Source organism: Dasypus novemcinctus, chromosome 7 (genome assembly GCF_030445035.2).
Source record: "Dasypus novemcinctus isolate mDasNov1 chromosome 7, mDasNov1.1.hap2, whole genome shotgun sequence".
Classification (NCBI taxonomy): domain Eukaryota; kingdom Metazoa; phylum Chordata; class Mammalia; order Cingulata; family Dasypodidae; genus Dasypus; species Dasypus novemcinctus.
This window is the reverse complement of record NC_080679.1, coordinates 84149761-84170137: the sequence shown is the minus strand read 5'-3', so window position 1 is coordinate 84170137 and position 20377 is coordinate 84149761. Positions and strand designations below refer to the sequence as shown.

The window sequence follows — 20377 nt, the reverse complement described above, 5'->3', positions numbered from 1 at the left end:
TCAGACAAAATAAGAGGGAAAGGGCATTTATAGCATTTGGGTTGACCCTGTAGATACTGACTAAAAGAAACTTTCTTAATTTTACTATTCCAGTCTCAGAAGGTTCTGTTCACAATATTTAATACTTTGAATAAACAAATACTTTTATGGGAAGGATCTTAGAAATCAATGCTGTCAACACCCACAAACCGAGGCTAAAATGAGTGCAGAATTTGCTCACAGGTATTTATCTAGAAAGTGGCTAAATTAAGAATAAAAGCCAAGTAAGTACGCACAGCAGAATATTGGTGCTAAGAACAAAATAGATAACTTTTTCCAATCCTTTAATTATTATATTAATAGAAGTGGAAAGTGAGATCCAGACAGATCAATTTGCCCAATCAGCTTGATAAACTAGTTTGACAGCTAATGCAGCATTAGCATTAAAATGTCTATTTTCTGATACTTAGCCATTATATACTTTTAAGAGTGTTAGAATTTTCAAATCTTTTGATCAGGTTAATTGTCATCACAACCACCAAAAATAATTATACTATTACTTACATGGACTAATTCTTGGAATTGAGAGGGTCAGTGTATGGAAGTGGTTAGGAAGAAGGTTCTGATAACACACACCATGTACAGTTCATTGAGTTTTTTCAGTAGGTCAGTAATTATTACAGTAATCAATTATCAGAGCTTATCCTTTCTTAATGGTGTAAAAAGTCTTCCAGAGTTTATTATTGAAAAATTTTTAATAAAGTTTCCCTGCCTTTATGAAAGTAATATATGTCCATTATAAAGTTCTGTAATACAAAGAAATGAAGGGTGAAAAAAAATCACCCATGGCCCTACCACCCAAAGGTAACAAGTATTAAATTTTTTATGTATTTCCTTTCAGAAATTTCATAAAAGTTTTTAACATCTAGTATTAAACTCATTTATATGCTTTCAAAGCTAATTTTAGCACATTTTCATTCTATGACCAAATCTCCCCACTTTAACAGCTAAAAAAATTTCATTTGATGAATATACCATGACTCTTGAATAATTTTTCACTGCAAATGATCTGAGATCCTTTCACAGTATTGCCAAACTATTCACATTCTTACCTAATAAAAATGTTATCAAAATCAGTTTTTTCTTGTCTGAGAGTCAAGAATGATGTTTTCTCATATTCTTATGAGGATATAAAATCTAAATAATTATTGAGGTATAATTATAATTATAATTAAATTCTGAGATCAAGGGGCAACCTATAAATTATTTTTTAGGAAATAAAAACCAAATCTTTTCTGAGTTAAAAATCTCTTACAGAATGTGCACATTAGTAATGCCATGCAATCAGGTAAAATTAGAAGCTTACTTTTAATTTACCCAAGAGAAAAAAAATTTCATGTGATACTTTGTTTCTACTGATACATGTCTTACCTTATAAAGATTATTTACTGAAGACAGTTAACAGAAATGGCTACAGTAGGAGGGGGAAAAAGAGGGTAAATTTTACTGTAATGATGATGTTTTCTCAAGTATAAATTGTTACTGAGTTGAAAAAGTACTCTTTGGATTATATAAAGCCACAATGCCAGAAAAGTTTGAAGTTCTTTATGCAAAGAATATGTAAGTAACTTGCTCCCTCATTAAACTTTTATTTCTCCTAGTAAAACAGATTCATTTTGTATAAATAAGTTTCCATTTGTCTATTAATAACCTATGAACCAACATTCTCTAATATCTCTAAATATTAATACATTAAATTATTTTTCCATAGATTAAAAATGTAAACGGTTTCTATTTAGAAAATTTTACTATACTATCCATTTTTAAGTGAGTTTGAGTGCTGACCTTAAAAAAAACTTGGCAATAAATTTCCAAATTTGAATGATAATTAAGACTCAGAATAAAACTACAATCTACAGTAACTTAGAGTTGATTAGAAGAACAAAGAATTTCCAACATGTAAAGTTTTTATTTTCTGTTTTATTCTCAAAGCCACGAAAATTAAGCCAAATTCTGCCCAAAAAACCCATAGGTACATGGAAAATAAAAAGTATAGATGACAGTTAAGAAAGATGGTTTTCATTCCAAATTCATAAACTCAGGGTCAATTTTATTATATTTTGTTTTCTCTTCTTACTCTCAGTGACATGCTTTACTTCTAACCATAGGACTTGTTAGCTTACAATTAAGAACTTAAGTACACCTAAATATAAACACATACATATACATATGTACACATCCTGCCAGATGAATAAAAGAAATCCTTGTTTACCTTTGCTGACATCCATAGCATATAATTCTCTTAGACCAAGGTCATTAAGAGATTTCATCAAGTCAAGGGGCTCCTGGGATTGATAATCCTTCAACAACAGGGTGTGTAATGGATCAAACTCACATTTGCTGCATATAATAGGGGTAAGTTCTTGAAGTGATGCATGTGGACTAACTCTCACTATTGTCTTCTGTGTTTTCTTAAAATTGATCACTACTCTCACAGTTTTCTGAAACACAGATTAAAGCCATATTTATACCACAACATATTTATTGAAACATATTCTACAATGCTCTCTTAAATCTCAAATAATGATATAATCTACAATTATATATTCATACAGTAAAGAAACCACATTTTCTACTTTGGTATAAAATTCTTATCTGATTAATCTTACTGCCTGAATCCAAAGCAAATTCTTAAAAACAAAGTTTGCTTAGTAAAATTATCTAAATTACAACCCTTGTATATAAAAACATTAAGTAAATTTAAATCCAAAAAGGGAAAAAAATCTCATAACCAGTGCTACTGATTCTTCACTTTTCCTTAAAATATTTACTTTAAAATTAGCAAATCTACATAACAAAACAGATGTATACATGCTTTATTCCTTTGGTTGAGGAATGCTAATCTTTCTAATGGGTTTATTGGTTGCCTTAATGAAAAAAGGGGTGTTTTGGTTAAACCACTAAAGTGCTTGAGTTTACATCTGTTTAAAAGCCGATAAATGAATCCATATTAATGGCTCAGCACACTGTCTGTTACATAGTAAATTATCAATGAAATCAGCTATTATGGTTAGCTATTATAATTATTTTGGCAAATTCTGATACAATATTAACAGTATTAAAATAGTCTTTAGTTATCTAATACTTTTAATTCAAAATTATGGAAATTTTAAGTATCTCATACTTTTAATGTATTTAATTAAACCCTGTCTATAAATAGAACTGTGACCATGCAAAGTGAAATCTACAGTTCGCAGATCCTGAAAGCTAAACATTTATTCAGAAATCTGAGCCGCACATATAACCCCATGCAATGGCATCAATAAAACTATTCCCATTGAGATAATTAGCATACATATCTAAATGAAAAAAAGTCCAATATCCTAATTAATATTTAATATTCAATAGCATATTATAGAAAGGAAATATTTTAATATTGAAAAAAGCTATCAACTGTTTCATAAATGCTTCATAATGAAATGAAGAAAATGTGGATAAATATACACACTAAAATCATATGTTAATGAATGAGCCATTTAATAGACAAACTTTTATATATTTATAAGGTAAAAGTGGGTGATATTGTTCAAATGAAAGAACATATCCTGAAACCAATATATTTCTACCCCTATTGCCTCTGGAACAGAGCAATTTTATAGAAAAAAGAACTAATGATATTACAATCATTGGGGTTAAAAATGTTTGCTAAAAATTCATATACCATTGTGTATCTCAAATTAATAATTTAGGAGTTAGTAAATTACAACTACATCTTACTGAGTGTAGAGAAGCCAAAAACTTATTTTGATAAACTCTTAAATGAACTTTCAATAAAAGATTCTAAAACTTTTCACAATAAAATGTTCTTCCGAAAGTCACTTAAAAAAGTTAATTCATGATAGTCAGTCTCTGATACAGTCTCTGAAAAAGTCCTCACCTTAGGTCATTTAAAATCTAAAGTATTTCCTAAGTTCTAACTAATCCAAGGATCAATAACAAAATGTATCCTAAAGAAAAATGCCTAGGAAAACATTGAAGAATTTGACCAGGAAAATTCTTTTTTAAAAAAATTTCATTTAAAATGAGCTGTAGATAACGAGTGAAAAACCAACTTAATATTCTAACTCTAAGATATTAAAATCTTTAATGAAACTCTTACCTCTGGTATTACGGGTATAGGTTTTTTCTTATCCAAAATTTTTGGCTTTAAAATTACCTTCTCCACTTCCAACATTCCTATTGGTGTATTTGGCTTAAACTGAATAGGGTTTTTTTCAGCTGACAGTAGATCAATTGTGTAACTTGATGGATTTAAGTGATACTGTGCACAGAGAAATATTAACAAATCCATCATAGGTTTGCTGTAAAAGAAGAGTAACAGTGGTCATAAGGGTGATAAAACAATTTCACTCTGTTCATGTTACTGGTTTGAGGATACTTTGTAGAGTACTCATGTCTTCAACAGAATGAACAAGGCTACAAGAGAGTACTGGTGAGAACAGTTTCAAAATTTAACTATAAGATACTTAAGCAGACAAAGTTATAATAGTTAAAAAGTCCTGGGTAGAATTCTAAAATTCAACAGAGCTTAGGTCCTAGTGGTAGTTCAACAATTAACCATATTTTTTTATCTGCCAAATTTACCTTCATATTATGAATTATAGAAGGAAAAGTCTTAGCCTTACCTAAGAACGATCAATAAGTTTAACAGGATTCCCTTTACAATATTATTTGGAATTCTGGCAGTCTTTAGCTTACAAATAAGTTATATTCCAAAGTTCAAATAAGAGTGAAGCACTTCAACAACAAGAGCAAAAACAACAAAAAAACCCTTTTGACTTAAGAAGGTACCTAAGGAAGAATGTGATACAAATTTCTTTATTCATTAAAACGAATGTAATACTTTCTAGGCATTAGAGCTATAGTACAAGTGACATGGCATGCCGGCTCCCACAGATCTAATACTATACTGGACTAGACCAAGGGTCGGCAAATTACAACCTGCACATCAAACTGGGCCCACATTCTGATTTTGTAAATAAAGCCTTATTGGAACGTAGTCAGTCTCATTTGTTTACATATTCCTGAATACACTAGAAGATATTTTGTATCAGTGCTTTCCTCAAATGTCTAGTGATCCTAAGCTGTCAATTCATGTTTAAGACATTAAATCACTGTAAGCAAGTCCTGTTTTCACAGATGGAAGATGTAGGCTGGTGGGCTTCACTTTAAGTTAATCAGGTAGCCAGCCAGTTTTTTTAAATGGGGAAATGTGTCATAAAACAATTCTCTAGTTTTTGACTGGCTGTGTAAAATTCTCTAGTTTTTGACTGGCTGTGTAAAGCTTGCAGGAACTTGACAGGAAAATGAGGCCAGGAATCCTACCATTCAATATACAATTTTTTTTTCTATGAAATTTGAGTCACACTCATTACTCACCTCATCCCTAAACAACTTCCCTTTAGCCAGGGTCATTATTGCAGAAAGTCACTGGATTTATGAAACTGAAAATAATTGGAATTTTCATCACAGTGTGGTTTGGGGCTACTAATACCTTACTCTTCCATGGTATGTGTTAAGGAACTGGTTATGATTGAGTTGCAAGGGAAGAGTTCAGCCCCTCCTGCTTAGAGGAGGCTGGGCTAAGGCAGTAGTTCTCAAACTTTTATATAAATCATAATATCTTGGAGTCTGGTTAAAATAGATTGCTAGGCCCCATTCCTGGAGTTTCTGCTTCAGTAGGTCTCCAAACAAGTTCTCAGGTGATAGTGATGCTACTGGTCCAAGGACAGGAAGGACTTTCATCTCCCAATTTTCTAGCTCTGACCTTTAGCTATAGAGCAAGTGGACTCCCATGGTTCTCTCTATGAGGTAATCCCTTTACAGGATTCACCTTTTTCCTTAATCTCATATACACTTAGAGTAAATTAATGTCTTTATTTTCTACGCAATTTTTAATATGTTTTCATATGTATTAACAACTCCTAAGTGGAGTTCTCAAGGCTAGAGTCTCCCTTGTTCATTTTTCCCAGAAAAGGAATCTCCTTTAGAGGTAGAAAAGGGTTCGTTGTCTGACACTGTGTGGACTGGAGGTCAAACAAAACTTTGCATAAACTTTCAATCCATCCTGTGTCTACCTCACTTTTGCCTTCTGTCGTTGTTGCCATTCCAATCTCTATGGAATAATGAGGTATGTTTCTTAATGCTACCCTCACCACCTTTCTGCTCCCCCACATACGAGTAGCACTATATTTTATACTTATCAATATAGATGGACAGATAGATATAAAGACTCTAAGACATGAATGAAAAATGTACTCCAGAATATATTTCAGTCTTCAAAATACTTTCCTTATGCCTTAATTAGATGCTTGCATAATATCTAGTAATTTATGCCCTTCTAATTGAGCTACATAGAATGCTCATACATAAATTTGTCTATAAATCCCAATTTGAGGCCATGGAAAGGACATTCAAGTTTAATGGTGAGAGACTACCATAATGGTCTCACTGAAGTATATTTTTTGGCAATATAGTATTCTATGCAAGTAATTTGACACTACATACAAATTCTAGACTTGGAAATGGTACCTTCTTTCTCTGATAGTAAATAAAGTTGAGGGATTAGGTAATGGCTAGGTAAATGCAAAGTAATTATAAACAAATAAGTTGGAAAAATAGAGAAATTTTCCTGCCAACAAAATGTATAGCTCTCCATTCTTGTCAATGAGTAATGGATGACATATGAAGATTATGATGTTTCTCTTTCAGTAAATATAAAAATACCAAAGCCTATATTTCAAACATCTTTTAGTTCTTAAATACATGGTTCCTTAAAATCTCTGCCAGAAGTACATAATAAAAGCAATAAGACAAAAACAGCTATTAAACTTTTGATTTTAAATAGTTAATATCCATTTTTGTGCCATCACATTTTGTCCTCCTATGCACACATAAAAACATTTAAGGAAAATATATTTTCCATTTTTAAAAGATAAAAACAATTTAATCTTCTTTTAATGCATATCTCTCATTCTAGTAGACCTTAATGAATTATTTTAAGTATGCAATACATCAATTTTCTAACCTAATAGGTGGATGGAAAATGGGTCAAGGATGTTATAATAATGGCTTATTTATTTAATCAATTTAGTCATACTATATTCTTTACCTATACCAGAATTTATGACAAAAAATATATATAAAAGGTTACATGCTGACTACAGCTCTATTATGATCCTTGAATTTAATGCCTAAATGTTTTTTAATAAAAAACCCTTTTGAAAGGCAAATGAAAATCATAGAACCTCTTCCTCTCATTCCCAGAAGTAAATATTGTCTTAAAGATATTCTTATTCCCAGATGAACACAGACTAGAAAGTTCTATAACAGACACAAATAGACATAGGATTTAATACTGTATATGTTATTTCAAATTGGTATAAAAAGAATTTGTTTCCATTAAGTGGCAGTGGAAAACTGACTAGCCATCTGAAGAAAAAATAAAAGTTGCATATATACCTTATTCCTTACAATAAAGTAGGCTCCAGATGGGCCAAATACATAAACATGAGGATATAACCGTAGGGGAAAAAAATCCATCTTTATGTAGTTTATGTTCTAACAGTAGCGTTGTCTAATGAAACTTTTTGCAATGATGGTAATGTTCTTTTTTGTGTTGTCCAATATAGTACCTACTTGACACTTGATTATTTAAACTGAATTAAAATGAAATGAAATTAAAAATCCACTTCCATCAGTCCACTAGTTCAATGTAGTTCAAGTGATCAGTAGCCACATGTAGTGAGTGGCTACTATATTGGACAGAGTAGTTCTAGGGCACTGATTCTCAAAGTGTGGTTCCTGAAGGAGCAGCCTCTGCACCTTCTGAGAGCTTGTTAGAAATGCAAATTCTCAAGCCCTAGCCCAGACCCTTGAATCAGAAACTCTGGGGATGAGGCACAGCAATCTGCTTTTCACGTGATTCTGATACATGCTGAAGATTAAGAACCATTAGATGCAGAGGGAAACTGACAATTAAACACCTAAAATATATTATCTCAGATAGTGATAAGTTCTATGATGAAAATAAGGAAGGAGGTTAGGGAATGTCCTAACTGAAAGGTGATATTAAAATGGGGTATCAGGGAGTGGGTATAGCTCAGGGGTTGAGTGCCTGCTTCCCATGTATGAGGTCCCAGGTTCAATATCCAGCACCTCCTTATAAAAAAAAAGAAAAAAAAGAATATGATATCTGGGGAAGAATATCCCAGGTAGAGTTAACAAGTGTAAAGATCCTGAGGCAAGAATGTGCCCCACTCTTATAAAGAAAAATTCAAAGGCTAGTTTGCCAAGATGAAACAGTAGGCAGGAAATCAGAATATTGGGGGTAGGGGGTGGGTAGAAAAGCTGTCTGATCTTGTACTGACTTAACAGAATTTAAAAAGACTTGGCAATTTTACTGAGGGAGCTAAAAGCCAATGAGGACTGCTGAGGAGTGATGTGATCTCTTTAACATTTTAGTATACAGTTTTATTTAGAATAGCCTGGGAGCATGGGGCAGTGGAGGCAGCAATGGAAGAAGCCAGGGAAACAGAAGTCTTTTCCAAAAATTTAGGGGGGAGATCACGGTGGCTTAGACTAGATTCCAGATGTATTTTCTATGGATGTGATAGAATGTGCCGGCAGATTTACCTATGAAAGAGAAAGATGAGTTAAAGCTAAATTTTTTAACTGAGCAAATGGGAGGAGGATATTGAAATTTATTAAGATGGAGAAGATTGAGGAAAGCACAGCTTTGGAGAGAAAATTTTGAGTCAGATTTGAAATAAATTAAATTTGAGATCTCTATGTCTACTCCACTCCCAGTGGAGTAAGCAATTGGCTAGTGAAGTCAGGATTCCAGGGAAAGGCCCAGGCTATAGATACCAATTTGGTATCATCATCCTACAAGCATTCTTGATTTGGAGATCCAGTTATTGCCAAGGAACTCTTGCATAGAGTTTGTGGTGGACATAAGAGTACATCCAAAACAAAACAATCTCAGACCAGTGCAAATGTATAAAATATTTAATTCAAGCCATAGCATTCAGCACTAAACACATGGGCTAGGTGACCCCGAGCTAGGAGATTCTGAGGGTGGGATTTATTGACTGTCAAACTCTCCCAAAAAAGAAACATAACACTATAAAAGTTGGACATTAACTGTTAAGCAGGCCCTGCATCCAATGGGCTTCTGCCAGATCAGGTACTCAAAAATTGTACCCACAGAAAATGTGAATCATCTCTTAAATATAAAATAAATAAATAATATAAAATAAATATAAATCTAAAATATATTTAGAATTATCCATTTGGATGTAAAATTACTTCTGCAAAAGACAACAGTCTTCGTTTGGGGATAATTATACTGAGCTGATGCACCTGACAGCAGTTGGATAACAGATTCAACACAGGATCTTTCCAGAAAGGATGCTCACCTTCCTATCTGGAAAGGTAGGAACACATGCGAGCAGTTCACCTGAAACCTGAGGTAAATGAGTAAAAGTTGGAAAGGACCGACTTAACTTGATCATCACTTCCTCATTCAGACGAGAATTAGTCTCTTTTTCCTCTACACTACCACAGCACTTTGAATTTTTGTTTACCATGTTACTTAACAAAGCCTGCTTTGCATCAATATTAATTTTTTTTCCTCTTTTAATATACTGATTTCTTGGAGGGCAGAGATAAAACAACAAAAACTCTTCAATGAAGAAATCTCTATGTGACTTCTCACTTCCTTTTAGAAATCAATTACAATCCCTTGTATTACTTTCTTATCTATTATCTCAATTGAGCCTACAACCACCCCAAAAGCTATCACATTATGAATTAAAAAACTGATATTAGAAAGGTTATGTGACTAGATTATATTGAGCATATTCAGAATTAGAAAGGTAGTCAGGATTAGAATCTCCAGCTACATTAGAATCTTCAGCTACATTTTTACCTCATAGTACTATGAATCAGGATTCAGGGTGGGACAGATAGTTTGGAACAGGATAAAGCTATCAGCTGCAGTTTTACTTCCTAGACTGGTGACATCACTAAATCATTTCTGAGTTCTATTGTGACCCTCTCTGCAGTTGTGCCTCTCTTACCGGTAATCTTGTCCTGGTTTTGCTAGTTGCTAGGTAGAACAAGATTTCCATTTCTTTTTTTAAAAACTCCAATTAGGTAGCAAAAATATAGGTCACGGTTCACTAAAGAGTTTTCAAAGCAGCAAGTTATAGGATAATAAGTGCAAACAGGGATTGTACCAGAAAAAGAGGCTTCAGTACAGAACAAAGCACTTTTTATGTGTCTAATAAATCCTCAAAATTAAATGTTCTTGGATTGGAAGATTAAATATTGTGAAGATGTCAGTCCTATCCAAATTGATTTATAGATTCAATCCAATACCAATCAAAATTCCAACAGTCTACTTTAGAGAAATAGAAGAGGCAATTATAAATTCATTTGGAAGGGAAAGGGCACCTGAATAGCCAAAACATTCTAAAAAAGAACAATGTGGGAAGACACCCAGTGCCAGACTTTGAAACATATTACAAAGATACAGTGGTCAAAACAGTGTGGTATAGGCATAAAGACAGACCCATTGTTCAATGGAATAAAAGTAAGAATCCAGGAAAAAACCCTTACCTTTATGGCCAACCGGTTTTTGTCAAACCTACCAAGTCCACATTCCTGTGACAAAACAGTGCTTCAACAAATAGTGCTGGGAGAACTGGATATCCATAACTAAAAGAACAAAAGAGGACCCCTATCCCACTCCCTATATAAGAAAATCAACTCAAAATGGATCAAAGACCTAAATTTAAAAGCCAGGACACAAAACTACTAGAAATTAATGTAGGGAAGCATCTTCAAGATCTTGTGTTAGGTGGTGTTATCTTGGATCTTACACTGAAAGCATGAGCAACAAAAGAAAAAACTATGTAAATGGGACCTCCTCAAAATTAAATACTTTTGCACCTCAAAGGACTTGGTCAAAAGGATGAAAAGGCAGCTGACTCAATTGGAGAAAATATCTAGAAATCTTATACCCAGTAAGGGTTTAGTATCCATGATATGTAAACAGAGGTTACAACTCAACAAGAAGAAAAACGACCCAATTTAAAAATGGGCAAAAGACGTGAATAGGGAAGCAGACTAGGTGCAGTGGTTAGGGTGTCCGCCTACCACATGGGAGGTCCGCAGTTCAAACCCCAGGCCTCCTTGACCCATGTTGAGCTGGCCCATGCGCAGTGTTGATGTGCGCAAGGAGTACCGTGCCACGCAGGGGTGTCCCCACATAGGGGAGCCCCACATGCAAGGAGTGCGCCCCATAAGGAGAGCCGCCCAGTGTGAAAGAAAGTTCAGCCTGCCCAGGAATGGCGCCGCACACACGGAGAGCTGACACAACAAGATAACGCAACAAAAAGAAACACAGATTCCTGTGCCGCTGACAGTAACAGAAGTGGACAAAGAACATGCAGCAAATAGACCAGAAAACAGACAACTGGGGTGGGGGTGGGGGGGGAGGGGAGAGAAATAAATAAATAAATATTTTTTTTAAAAAAAGATGTGAATAGTTATTTGTCCAAAAAAGAAAAACAATTTTGAAAAAGCACATGAAAAAATGTTCAATATCACTAGCGTTAGGGAAATGCAAGTCAAAGCTACAATGAGATATCATTTCACACCTATTAGAAAGGACACTATTAAGAAGAGGGAAAACTGCAATTGTTGGAGAGGATGTGGAGAGATAGGAATGCTTATTCACTATTGGTGGGAATGGAGAATGGTACAGACACTATGGAGGACTAATGTGGTGGTTCCTAAAGAAGTTGAATACAGATTTGCCATGTGACACTGCAATACCACTACTAGGTATATATCACGAAGACCAGAGAGCAATGACATGAACAGACATCTGCACACCGATGCTCACAGTAGCATTATTCACAATTGCCAAAATATGGAAATGGCCCAGATGTCCATCAACCAATGAATGAATAGACAAACTGGTATATACACATGATCTGGAATATTATGCAGCTCTAAGAAGAAAAGAATTTGTGAAGCATTTGACAACATGGATGAACCTGGAGGACACTATATTAAGTGAAGCAAGACAGACACAAAAGGAGAAATACTGTATCATTGTACTATTATGAACTAAATATATTGTGTAAATTCACAGAGTTAAGAACTAGAATAGAGGTCACCAGAAAATAGAAAGAGTTTAGAGAATGGAAAGCTGAGGGTTAATCTGTGCAGAATTGATAAAAATGCTGTTTGTTAATCTTTGGAAATGAATAGAAATGCTGAATGCACATCATAATATTTGTAACCAGCAATGCTGTAAGATGGATATGACAGTGGTTAAAAGAGAAAGTCTAAGGTCATGTATATAGAAGGAAAGCTAAAAAATGTTAACATGGGACTGTATAGCAGAGTAAAACCTCATGTGAAATATGAATATGGATAATATTGCATATTATCCCTTTTTTGAAATGGAACAAATACATGTTAATGATAGATGTTAAATATCAGGGGCAAAAAAAATTATGCTAAGTGAAATAAACTAGACACAAAATACTATATATTGTATGATTCCATTTATATAAAAGTAAATATAAATCAATTTAGATTAATGGCTATGTAAGGCTGGTAAAGACAGAGGATTTGAGAGGTGATTGCTAAGGGGTATGGAGATTTTCTTTTTGGAGTAATGAAATTGATCCAAAATGTTTTGTGGTGATGAATGTACAACATTCTGACTATACTAAAAGCCATTGATTATACACTTTGGATGGATTTTATGGTGTGTAACTATATCTCAATCAAACTGTTATAATGGGAGCAGATGTGTCTCAAGTAGTTGAATGCCTGCTACTCGCATGGAGGTCCCGAGTTTGGTCCCCAGTGCCTCCTAAAAACAAAAGAAACAAAGAAAAACACTAACTCAGGGGAGCCAATGTGGCTCAGTGGTTGAGTGCAGGCTTCCTGCATAAGAGGCCCCAGGTTCAATCCCCAGCCCTGGTACCTCAAAAAAAAAAAAAAACTTTTATAAAAGAGACTGTACAATATGATGTCATATTGTTAAAGGAAAAGTGCTCATAAGGGTAATGTACATACAAATTTGTATGTATTTGTATTTAAAAGGTTATATATCAAGATGTTAAGAATTGTAACCTGTCTGTATAATGTTATTTTTTTCACTTATCTGTATTTTCAAACTTTCTACCATGTACAATTATAGTCTTTGTACACATAAAATTTTTTAAATTAACAGATGAATGGATGAACAAAATATGGTATATTCACACACTGGAATATTATTTAGTCATAAAAAGAAATGGAGTTTTGATACATGTGACAACATTAATGAACCCTGAAGACATCATATTGAGTAAAATAAGCCAGATACAAAAGGACAAATAGTGTATGAATTTACTGATATGAAATAAACAGCGTATGCAAATTCATAGAGTCAGAAACTACAATACAGGTTTTACCAGAGGCCTAGGTAGGGGTAGGCAATGGTGAGTTAATGCTTAATTAGTACAGATTTTCTGTTTGGGATTATGGAAAAGTTTTGGTAAAGGATGGCGTTGATGACAACATTGTGAATATAACACACTATATTGTATATTTGAAAGTGGTTAAATGGGAAAATTTAGATTATATGTGTTACCAGAATATAAATTTAAAAAACCCTTGGAACTGTATAACACAGCAGTAACACTAATGTAAATTATGAACTGTTTCATCAAACATAACAAAAGTATCACAGTAATGTAAAGTGTTAATAATAGAAACTGCCTGGGGGTGCGGAGAGCAATATATGGGAACTCTGTCCTTTCTGCGTGATTTTTCTATAAACTTACAACTTCTTTAATAAAATAATAACAAGGGCTGTTGCTATAAAATGTAGATGCCAGGACAGGGCAGGGAAGAAGGTGGAACTCCCAAGAACAACACAAAGGGGACGACTGTGGATACCCCACCACTCCTTCCCAAGCATGCTAGCAGCTGGACAACAGAGACTGCTGCGACTCGCCGCTCGGCGCTGTGGACGGCAGCACCAGACACTAGACTACGTGATTTAGCAACTCCATCAATTAAAACCTCATCAGGACTGTTACACTTAAATTTATTGTACATCTAAATCCCAACTTTTTAAAAGCAACTACAGCTGAAATTTAAGCATTCTTGTGGCATTCTCCACGATTTTATACCAGGTAATCAAGTCTTAGCAGTATATATAGAAAGCATATCATCTATTATATATATATATACACACATACACACACACATTTCTTATCATATAATACTTTTCAATAAATATTAGTATGATGTGCACTTCCTGAAATTCTTCTGAGATCCCTACTGCTGTGTTATTGTTTTGTTTTGTTTTTAAACGAAAACAAACCACATTGGTCCTGTATTATCTTGCCATTTTTCAGGCTACTTTTTTCCAATAGGTGGCAGCGTGCTCCCTATAAAATGCACATAAGTTATCTCACCTACCCTGTGCCTGTCAAAACAGAGGATTTACTCTCAACTCTGCTGTAAACTGATGCTATCTGAACAGGCAAACCAGGCCACAAATCACATGCAGCATGCCTATGGGTCATTTTACAGATAAGGCTCAGAGAGGTAAGGTGACTTGCTTGAGCCACACAGCTAGTTACCGACCCAAATTTAGGGCCCGGGATTTTCACTTCTAGTTCTGTGCATTCCTGATTTGTGTTTTCACCCATGGCATTCTCAAATTTGTTCAAATTGAAACAAATTACTCTTTATGAGAGGGGCGTGAAATACACAAAACAGTCTTCTCTGCTCTAAATGGCATTGATTCCATTTCTCCCTCTTGCAGGAGAGAAAATGTGTTGGTAAAGCCATAGAAAGCTCTCACTATAGACTGACAAAGAAAATTAGTGTCAATTTTTTTAGCAATTTTCCCAAATTAAAGACTTTAAAGTGTGTCCCAGAGAATAGAAAAGAAGGAAGAACTAATATTTATTGAGACACTGGACGTAAGTCAAGGACCTAAAGCGATATACAAACCTACCTACATATTTTCCATATTCTCTGTAGTGTATGTAACATTTTAGGATATAAGCTCATTTTCATTAAAAATTAACTTTTTCCAGACACCGACAGGCACCACCACTTATACTGCTGCAGAGCGTAACATTTTCTAAAGAGAACAGCCCCAAGGCAGCCTGTCTTTACAGAAGTATGCTTTAATATTCACTTTAAAGTAAGGCAAAGAGCTACTCTGCCCTGTGAGAAAGGCAGTTTATCAGTCGTTGTGTGAGTATGCACATAGATCTATATGCCTGTACTAACAGTAATTCATCATGTCAGGATACATAGAAATAGCTTAACACTTTCAGGGTTTGGCCCCGCATCTGCCCCCACTGTAAGCAAAGGCTCTCAAAGACAAGATGGCAGAGAGAGGGTGACTTTTACTCCTTAAGGAGGCCGTATCACTGAGTAGAAACAGGCTATCAGTCTAATTCAGGATACGATTTCACTTTCCCCTTCGGCATAAAGTCCTTTACATCCTCCTACTTTATTGTGTTCCCTAATCTGAATAAACTCTTGGTGAAAATCAACATAATAAACAAGTGCATTCTTCTGAAGATGATGCTGTGCCCACAACACTCTCACAAATGGAACTTTCTGGGCATACTTCTGCATAAGCTGTATAAGACAGAACTTTCTAGAAATACTCCCAAAAATATGTTTTATATATCTATTTCTAAAAAGTTAACTAAAACATACGTTTCTACATATTTATTTCTGTCTAGTATGATACTATTCTACAAATTCAAACCAAATATAATACATAAGGAATATTTAGACAAATTCTGAGAAGATGGTCTCAAAAATTAGAGACCCTTCATAGTGACACATGGAACTATTAATTTAACTAAGAAAACCCATGTACTTAGACTTATTTAAACTTATCCTTCCCTAGTCCTCCAGCAAATTCTTACATCATTCTGTTGAAATGTTCCTATTCCTTTTATTGTAACAAAGCCAATTTATATTAACAAATTCATAGTGACCTCTTTTTCTATGAGTCTTTAAGGTCGCTAACATTTTTCAGAAATAGAACATATTTCTCTATTTGAACATTTCTTTTCGTTCTGTTTGGTATTTTGAAACAAAACGGGCCAGCAGTAGCTGCCATACTCTAGCCCAAATCACACTCCTAAAATATCCCAAATCAAACAACCACTTTTAACCATAAACACCTTTCCCATAAAAAAACAAAAAACAAAACAAAACACACAACTGAGTCATTACTGGATGAAACAAAGTCCTTAAATCAAACCCTAGTAAAATTATGGGTAGCAAACAAATCCTACTTTCAGAAAATTTTATAATCCTAAGCAAAATTTAAAAAGCAATCAGAATTTATTTGGGGCATTCTCACTCTGGACATTCTTACTTGCTGTCTACTTAGAGAAAATACCTTTATTCAAAAGATCCTAGGAAATAACTAGTGCTTGTTTCAGATGACTCTTCAAAGCACATCCTTTAAGTGGCTACCTCAGACTACTTCTAAGAGTTTAAGGAACATTTAATTTAATGAATTTATTAAATGTCTCCTACACTGCAAGAAACTGTGCTAAGCACTATGAAGAAAAGTTACGATGATACTCTCATGGAGCTTCTGGTTTATTCAAGATGATAAGACATACATATAAATTACAGTATAGGAATATATATAATAACCGTAAGTGGTATAAAAGTTCTAAAACAGGAAAAGAGAAAATAATTGATTCTAGGTTATCAGGGAAGCTTTAGGTATAAAGTATTATCTGAGTATATAAGTTAAGTGGAGAAACTATGGTTGATAAGGCACTCCAGGTAGTGCCTTATCATAAAGGTGTGGAGCTGAAAAAAAGAGTATCTGTAGAAGGGCAATGATTCATGTGCTGAAGCTTAAAATATACTAAGGGGAGAAAAGTGAAGGAAAAGCCAACTTAATTTAGGAAGAGAAGAAAACATGGCACCCCAATCTGCAGGCTTGATAGTTTGGACTTCCTCACTTTTGTACTGAATTGCTGTCCCTGCAGTCTTCTACCAAATGTAGTACCAAAAAGAGAGAATTGTTTCAGTAAGATTTACATGAGGAGGGTGGAGGGTAAGATGGAGAGATCCCAGGGTTAGGAACAGCAGTTCCCAATAGAAAATGAAGGAAACCAACAAGTGCCAGGCACTGACAGTACTTCATTTAATCCTAGCAACATGTAGTATCTTATTTAATCCTAACAACAATTCTGTTGTAATATAACTTTATACATAAGGAGACTGGGGCAATTCAACCATGGCTGCCAGCCTGGGAACAAAAAACCGATTAATGGAAAATGACTCAGGTTTAGGGAATGCTAGAACATCAATAGGATGAAAAAAAATCTAGTGTCCTTGTAAGTACAAATGTAGTGAAAAATGACTAATGCAGAATACAGATATGAAGAAAAATGTAGCAACCTAAAGAACAGGCATAAAGTAATTAGAATTAATAATGAGGGTGAAGAATGTGAATAAGGTAGATGTTAAAAAAGTTGCATTCAAATGGGGAATTCTAAGATCTAAGTAATGGGACAGTTTTAAAGTCCATCTAGTGGACCGGGAAAGTTGAACTCTGATATATGTTCACAGAGGTAAGAAAAGAGAAAAAAAGTAAGCTCAGGTGGTGTGTTGAAGGGTCTAAAATAATTATGCTGGATGACAGGGTAGAGAGAGGAAAATCATGAATATGATATTCAAGTCATTGAGATTAAAAAAAAGAAAAAAATTCAAAGAATCCAGAAAGTTGAGAGCAAAGAGAGAGAAACATAAACAGCTGACTGAAATTTTGAGGAGTACTGGTGATGCAGCCATTTTCACTTGTAAACATCAGTGTGGAACTAGGAAAAATGCTGACTTTTTTTCCTTCTTCTTACTTTGAATTCAAGGGAAAAAAGAAGAAATGCCTTTATTACCCACCGATCCCCATTCATCATCATCATTATTATTTAAAAGTCAGAGTACAGGCATTATTTCAAGAATTGAAGATGATGGCCAGAGTTGGCCTTCCTCACACAGAAGAGGCCCAACTCTGGTGACTTTCTGCATATTAGGTACAAGCCCACCAAAAAACATCAAAGTTCTCTCAACCTTGTAAATTGAGTTCAATGTGTGGTCTCTAAAATGACTATTGATATAAAAGAAATGGCAAAATGCAATGAGAATTTAATACTAATACTATGCATTATTCAATAAAAGCCAAGCTTTCCATCTACTTTCAATAATCTACAAAATTATACATAATTTTGGCACAAATCTTAAAAGTAAAAGGAAGTGGAGGTGGCTCAAGCAATTAAAATTAAGGTTAAGTGAGCTTCTTCTAGACAAAACCAGATTGTAAGAATGCAATACCCAATACATAGCTTATATTCTTTTATTATACAAGCACACACAAACACACACACACAAACTATACTAAGGTCAAAACAGCTTAAATTTCTAAAATGGGACTTCAGATAACAAATGAACAGCTGAAGGTGAAAGGTGGAACAAAACCAAGTATACAATTCTTGTAACTTTCCACTACAAAATGAAATGGAAAATTACACTTGGCTTTATTTCATTTTTCCAATTTTTAAGCAGGTATTAAAAATAATAGGATGCTAAATCACATCTTCATTTATTGGTAGGTTAAAGTGTGACCTTACATTTCTATTTAATTCATCCACATTTTCATTAAATTAATCAAATCAGTTAATGACATTAAAAAAAACTACTTGTTTTACAGAGTTATCTGTTTGACAAACAAAAGAGTATTATACAATAAGAGTGGTTAGTAACTTCTGCAAAATCAAATCCAAAGAAGCAGCTAAGAAATGGAAAGAACAATTTGGGGAAATAAAGAAAGTGTTTCCTTACAGATCACTGGCTTGCTTTGGAAGTCTAATTTACAAAATCAAAAAATAACTGATGATCATTCCTCTGGAAAAGGTGTGTGTTTAATGTATTAAATAATCACAAAATATTAAATATTTCTAAATTTCTGGAGTCACCTGAATGAGAGGTATAGAATTTAGAGCATGGATATTAAAATATTAGTAGAAAATAATTTACCTTTTTAGCATTTAGGTTTTTTTTTAATAGATAACTAAATTATGTGATGAAGTATTTTGTTAAAAAAAAATCAAGAGGCCTAGCACATAGAGTTTTAACAGTGGAAGAAGAAAAAGAACTCCAGATATTTTATTCACTCCAGCATACCTGCCATGAACAGTAGTAGATTTGATAATATCACCAGGTAAAACCACTGAGAGTTCAATGTCTTTATCAATCATGTTTTCTTTCTGTTCCATGATAAAAGTAGAAGATTCTACAAAATCATCAACTGAAGAAGCATCAGCGTATTTGGTCTCAGCTGGCGGAAGTGGTGCCTTGGCTTTGGGTTTTCTCCTAAAACAAAAACAAAACACCAAAAATAAAATACATATTTAAAAATTAGCTTTATCATATGATCTAATTTCATAGTATGGCCTGGACATAATGATTTGCTTCCAATGGATATAACACAACAGAAATTATTGTATGTCCCTTCTCAAATAGGAAGTAAAGACTTTGGGTTCTGTCTGGGGCACAGTCTGGCTCTGGGCCCACCAGCTGCCATGACAGAAGATCCACAGATGGCCTATGGAGAAGATCACATGGTGAGTAGCTGAGGCCTTCCAGGAGGGTGGGTGTGGAAGTGGCTCCTGCCCCACTTGAGTCTTCAGCCCCAGCTGACAACCTCACAAGAGACCCTGAGCCAGAGGCACCCAGTGAAGCTTTACCTAGAGTCCTGACCCACAGAAACTGAGATAATCAATGTTTGTTGTTGTAATTCATTAAGTTTGGGGATAAGTTGTTAAACAGCAATAGATGCTAGCACAGCTACTGATTTTTCTTTTGCTTCCATGGTCTGGACTGTGGTTATGAGTGCATGCTATTAGAATTAGTAAGGTCATATCTGATCTCTGGCTTCATTTCTTACCAGCTGTGTGAACTTGAGAGAGGTATCTGGCTGCTGTGTGTCTCAGTGTCCTCAGCTGTGAAATGGTTATTTTAAAGAATAAAGGAGTTAGTACTTATAAAGCGTTTAGAATATCCTAGGTCATAGGAAATGCTTAATAAATTAGCTATTATCAGTTTTAAAATAAAGAAATAAAAGGGCTTCTTTGTCAGAAATATGTAACATTCAAAATTTAAAGCCCCACAAATCCAAGTACCTTCGTGCACTCAGCATCATGAAAGAGAAAAGCAAAGTTTTTTATGTGGTAAATTAATTTACCAAAATAATGAGCCCTCA

General features: G+C 34.3%; 1 protein-coding gene across 12 annotated transcripts in view; it reads right to left on the bottom strand.

The window, feature by feature from the left end:
* COBLL1 (cordon-bleu WH2 repeat protein like 1) overlaps positions 1–20377 on the bottom strand; it is a 167405-nt gene that overhangs the window by 48494 nt on the left and 98534 nt on the right. For all 12 annotated transcript variants that reach the window (XM_071216351.1, XM_012527502.4, XM_004464389.4 and 9 more), the window contains 3 exons: positions 19300–19488; positions 4139–4340; positions 2252–2480 (listed from right to left, as the gene is read on the bottom strand). In XM_071216351.1, the coding sequence (XP_071072452.1) occupies positions 2252–2480; positions 4139–4340; positions 19300–19488 (620 nt within the window). The remainder of the gene's footprint in view (positions 1–2251; positions 2481–4138; positions 4341–19299; positions 19489–20377) is intronic.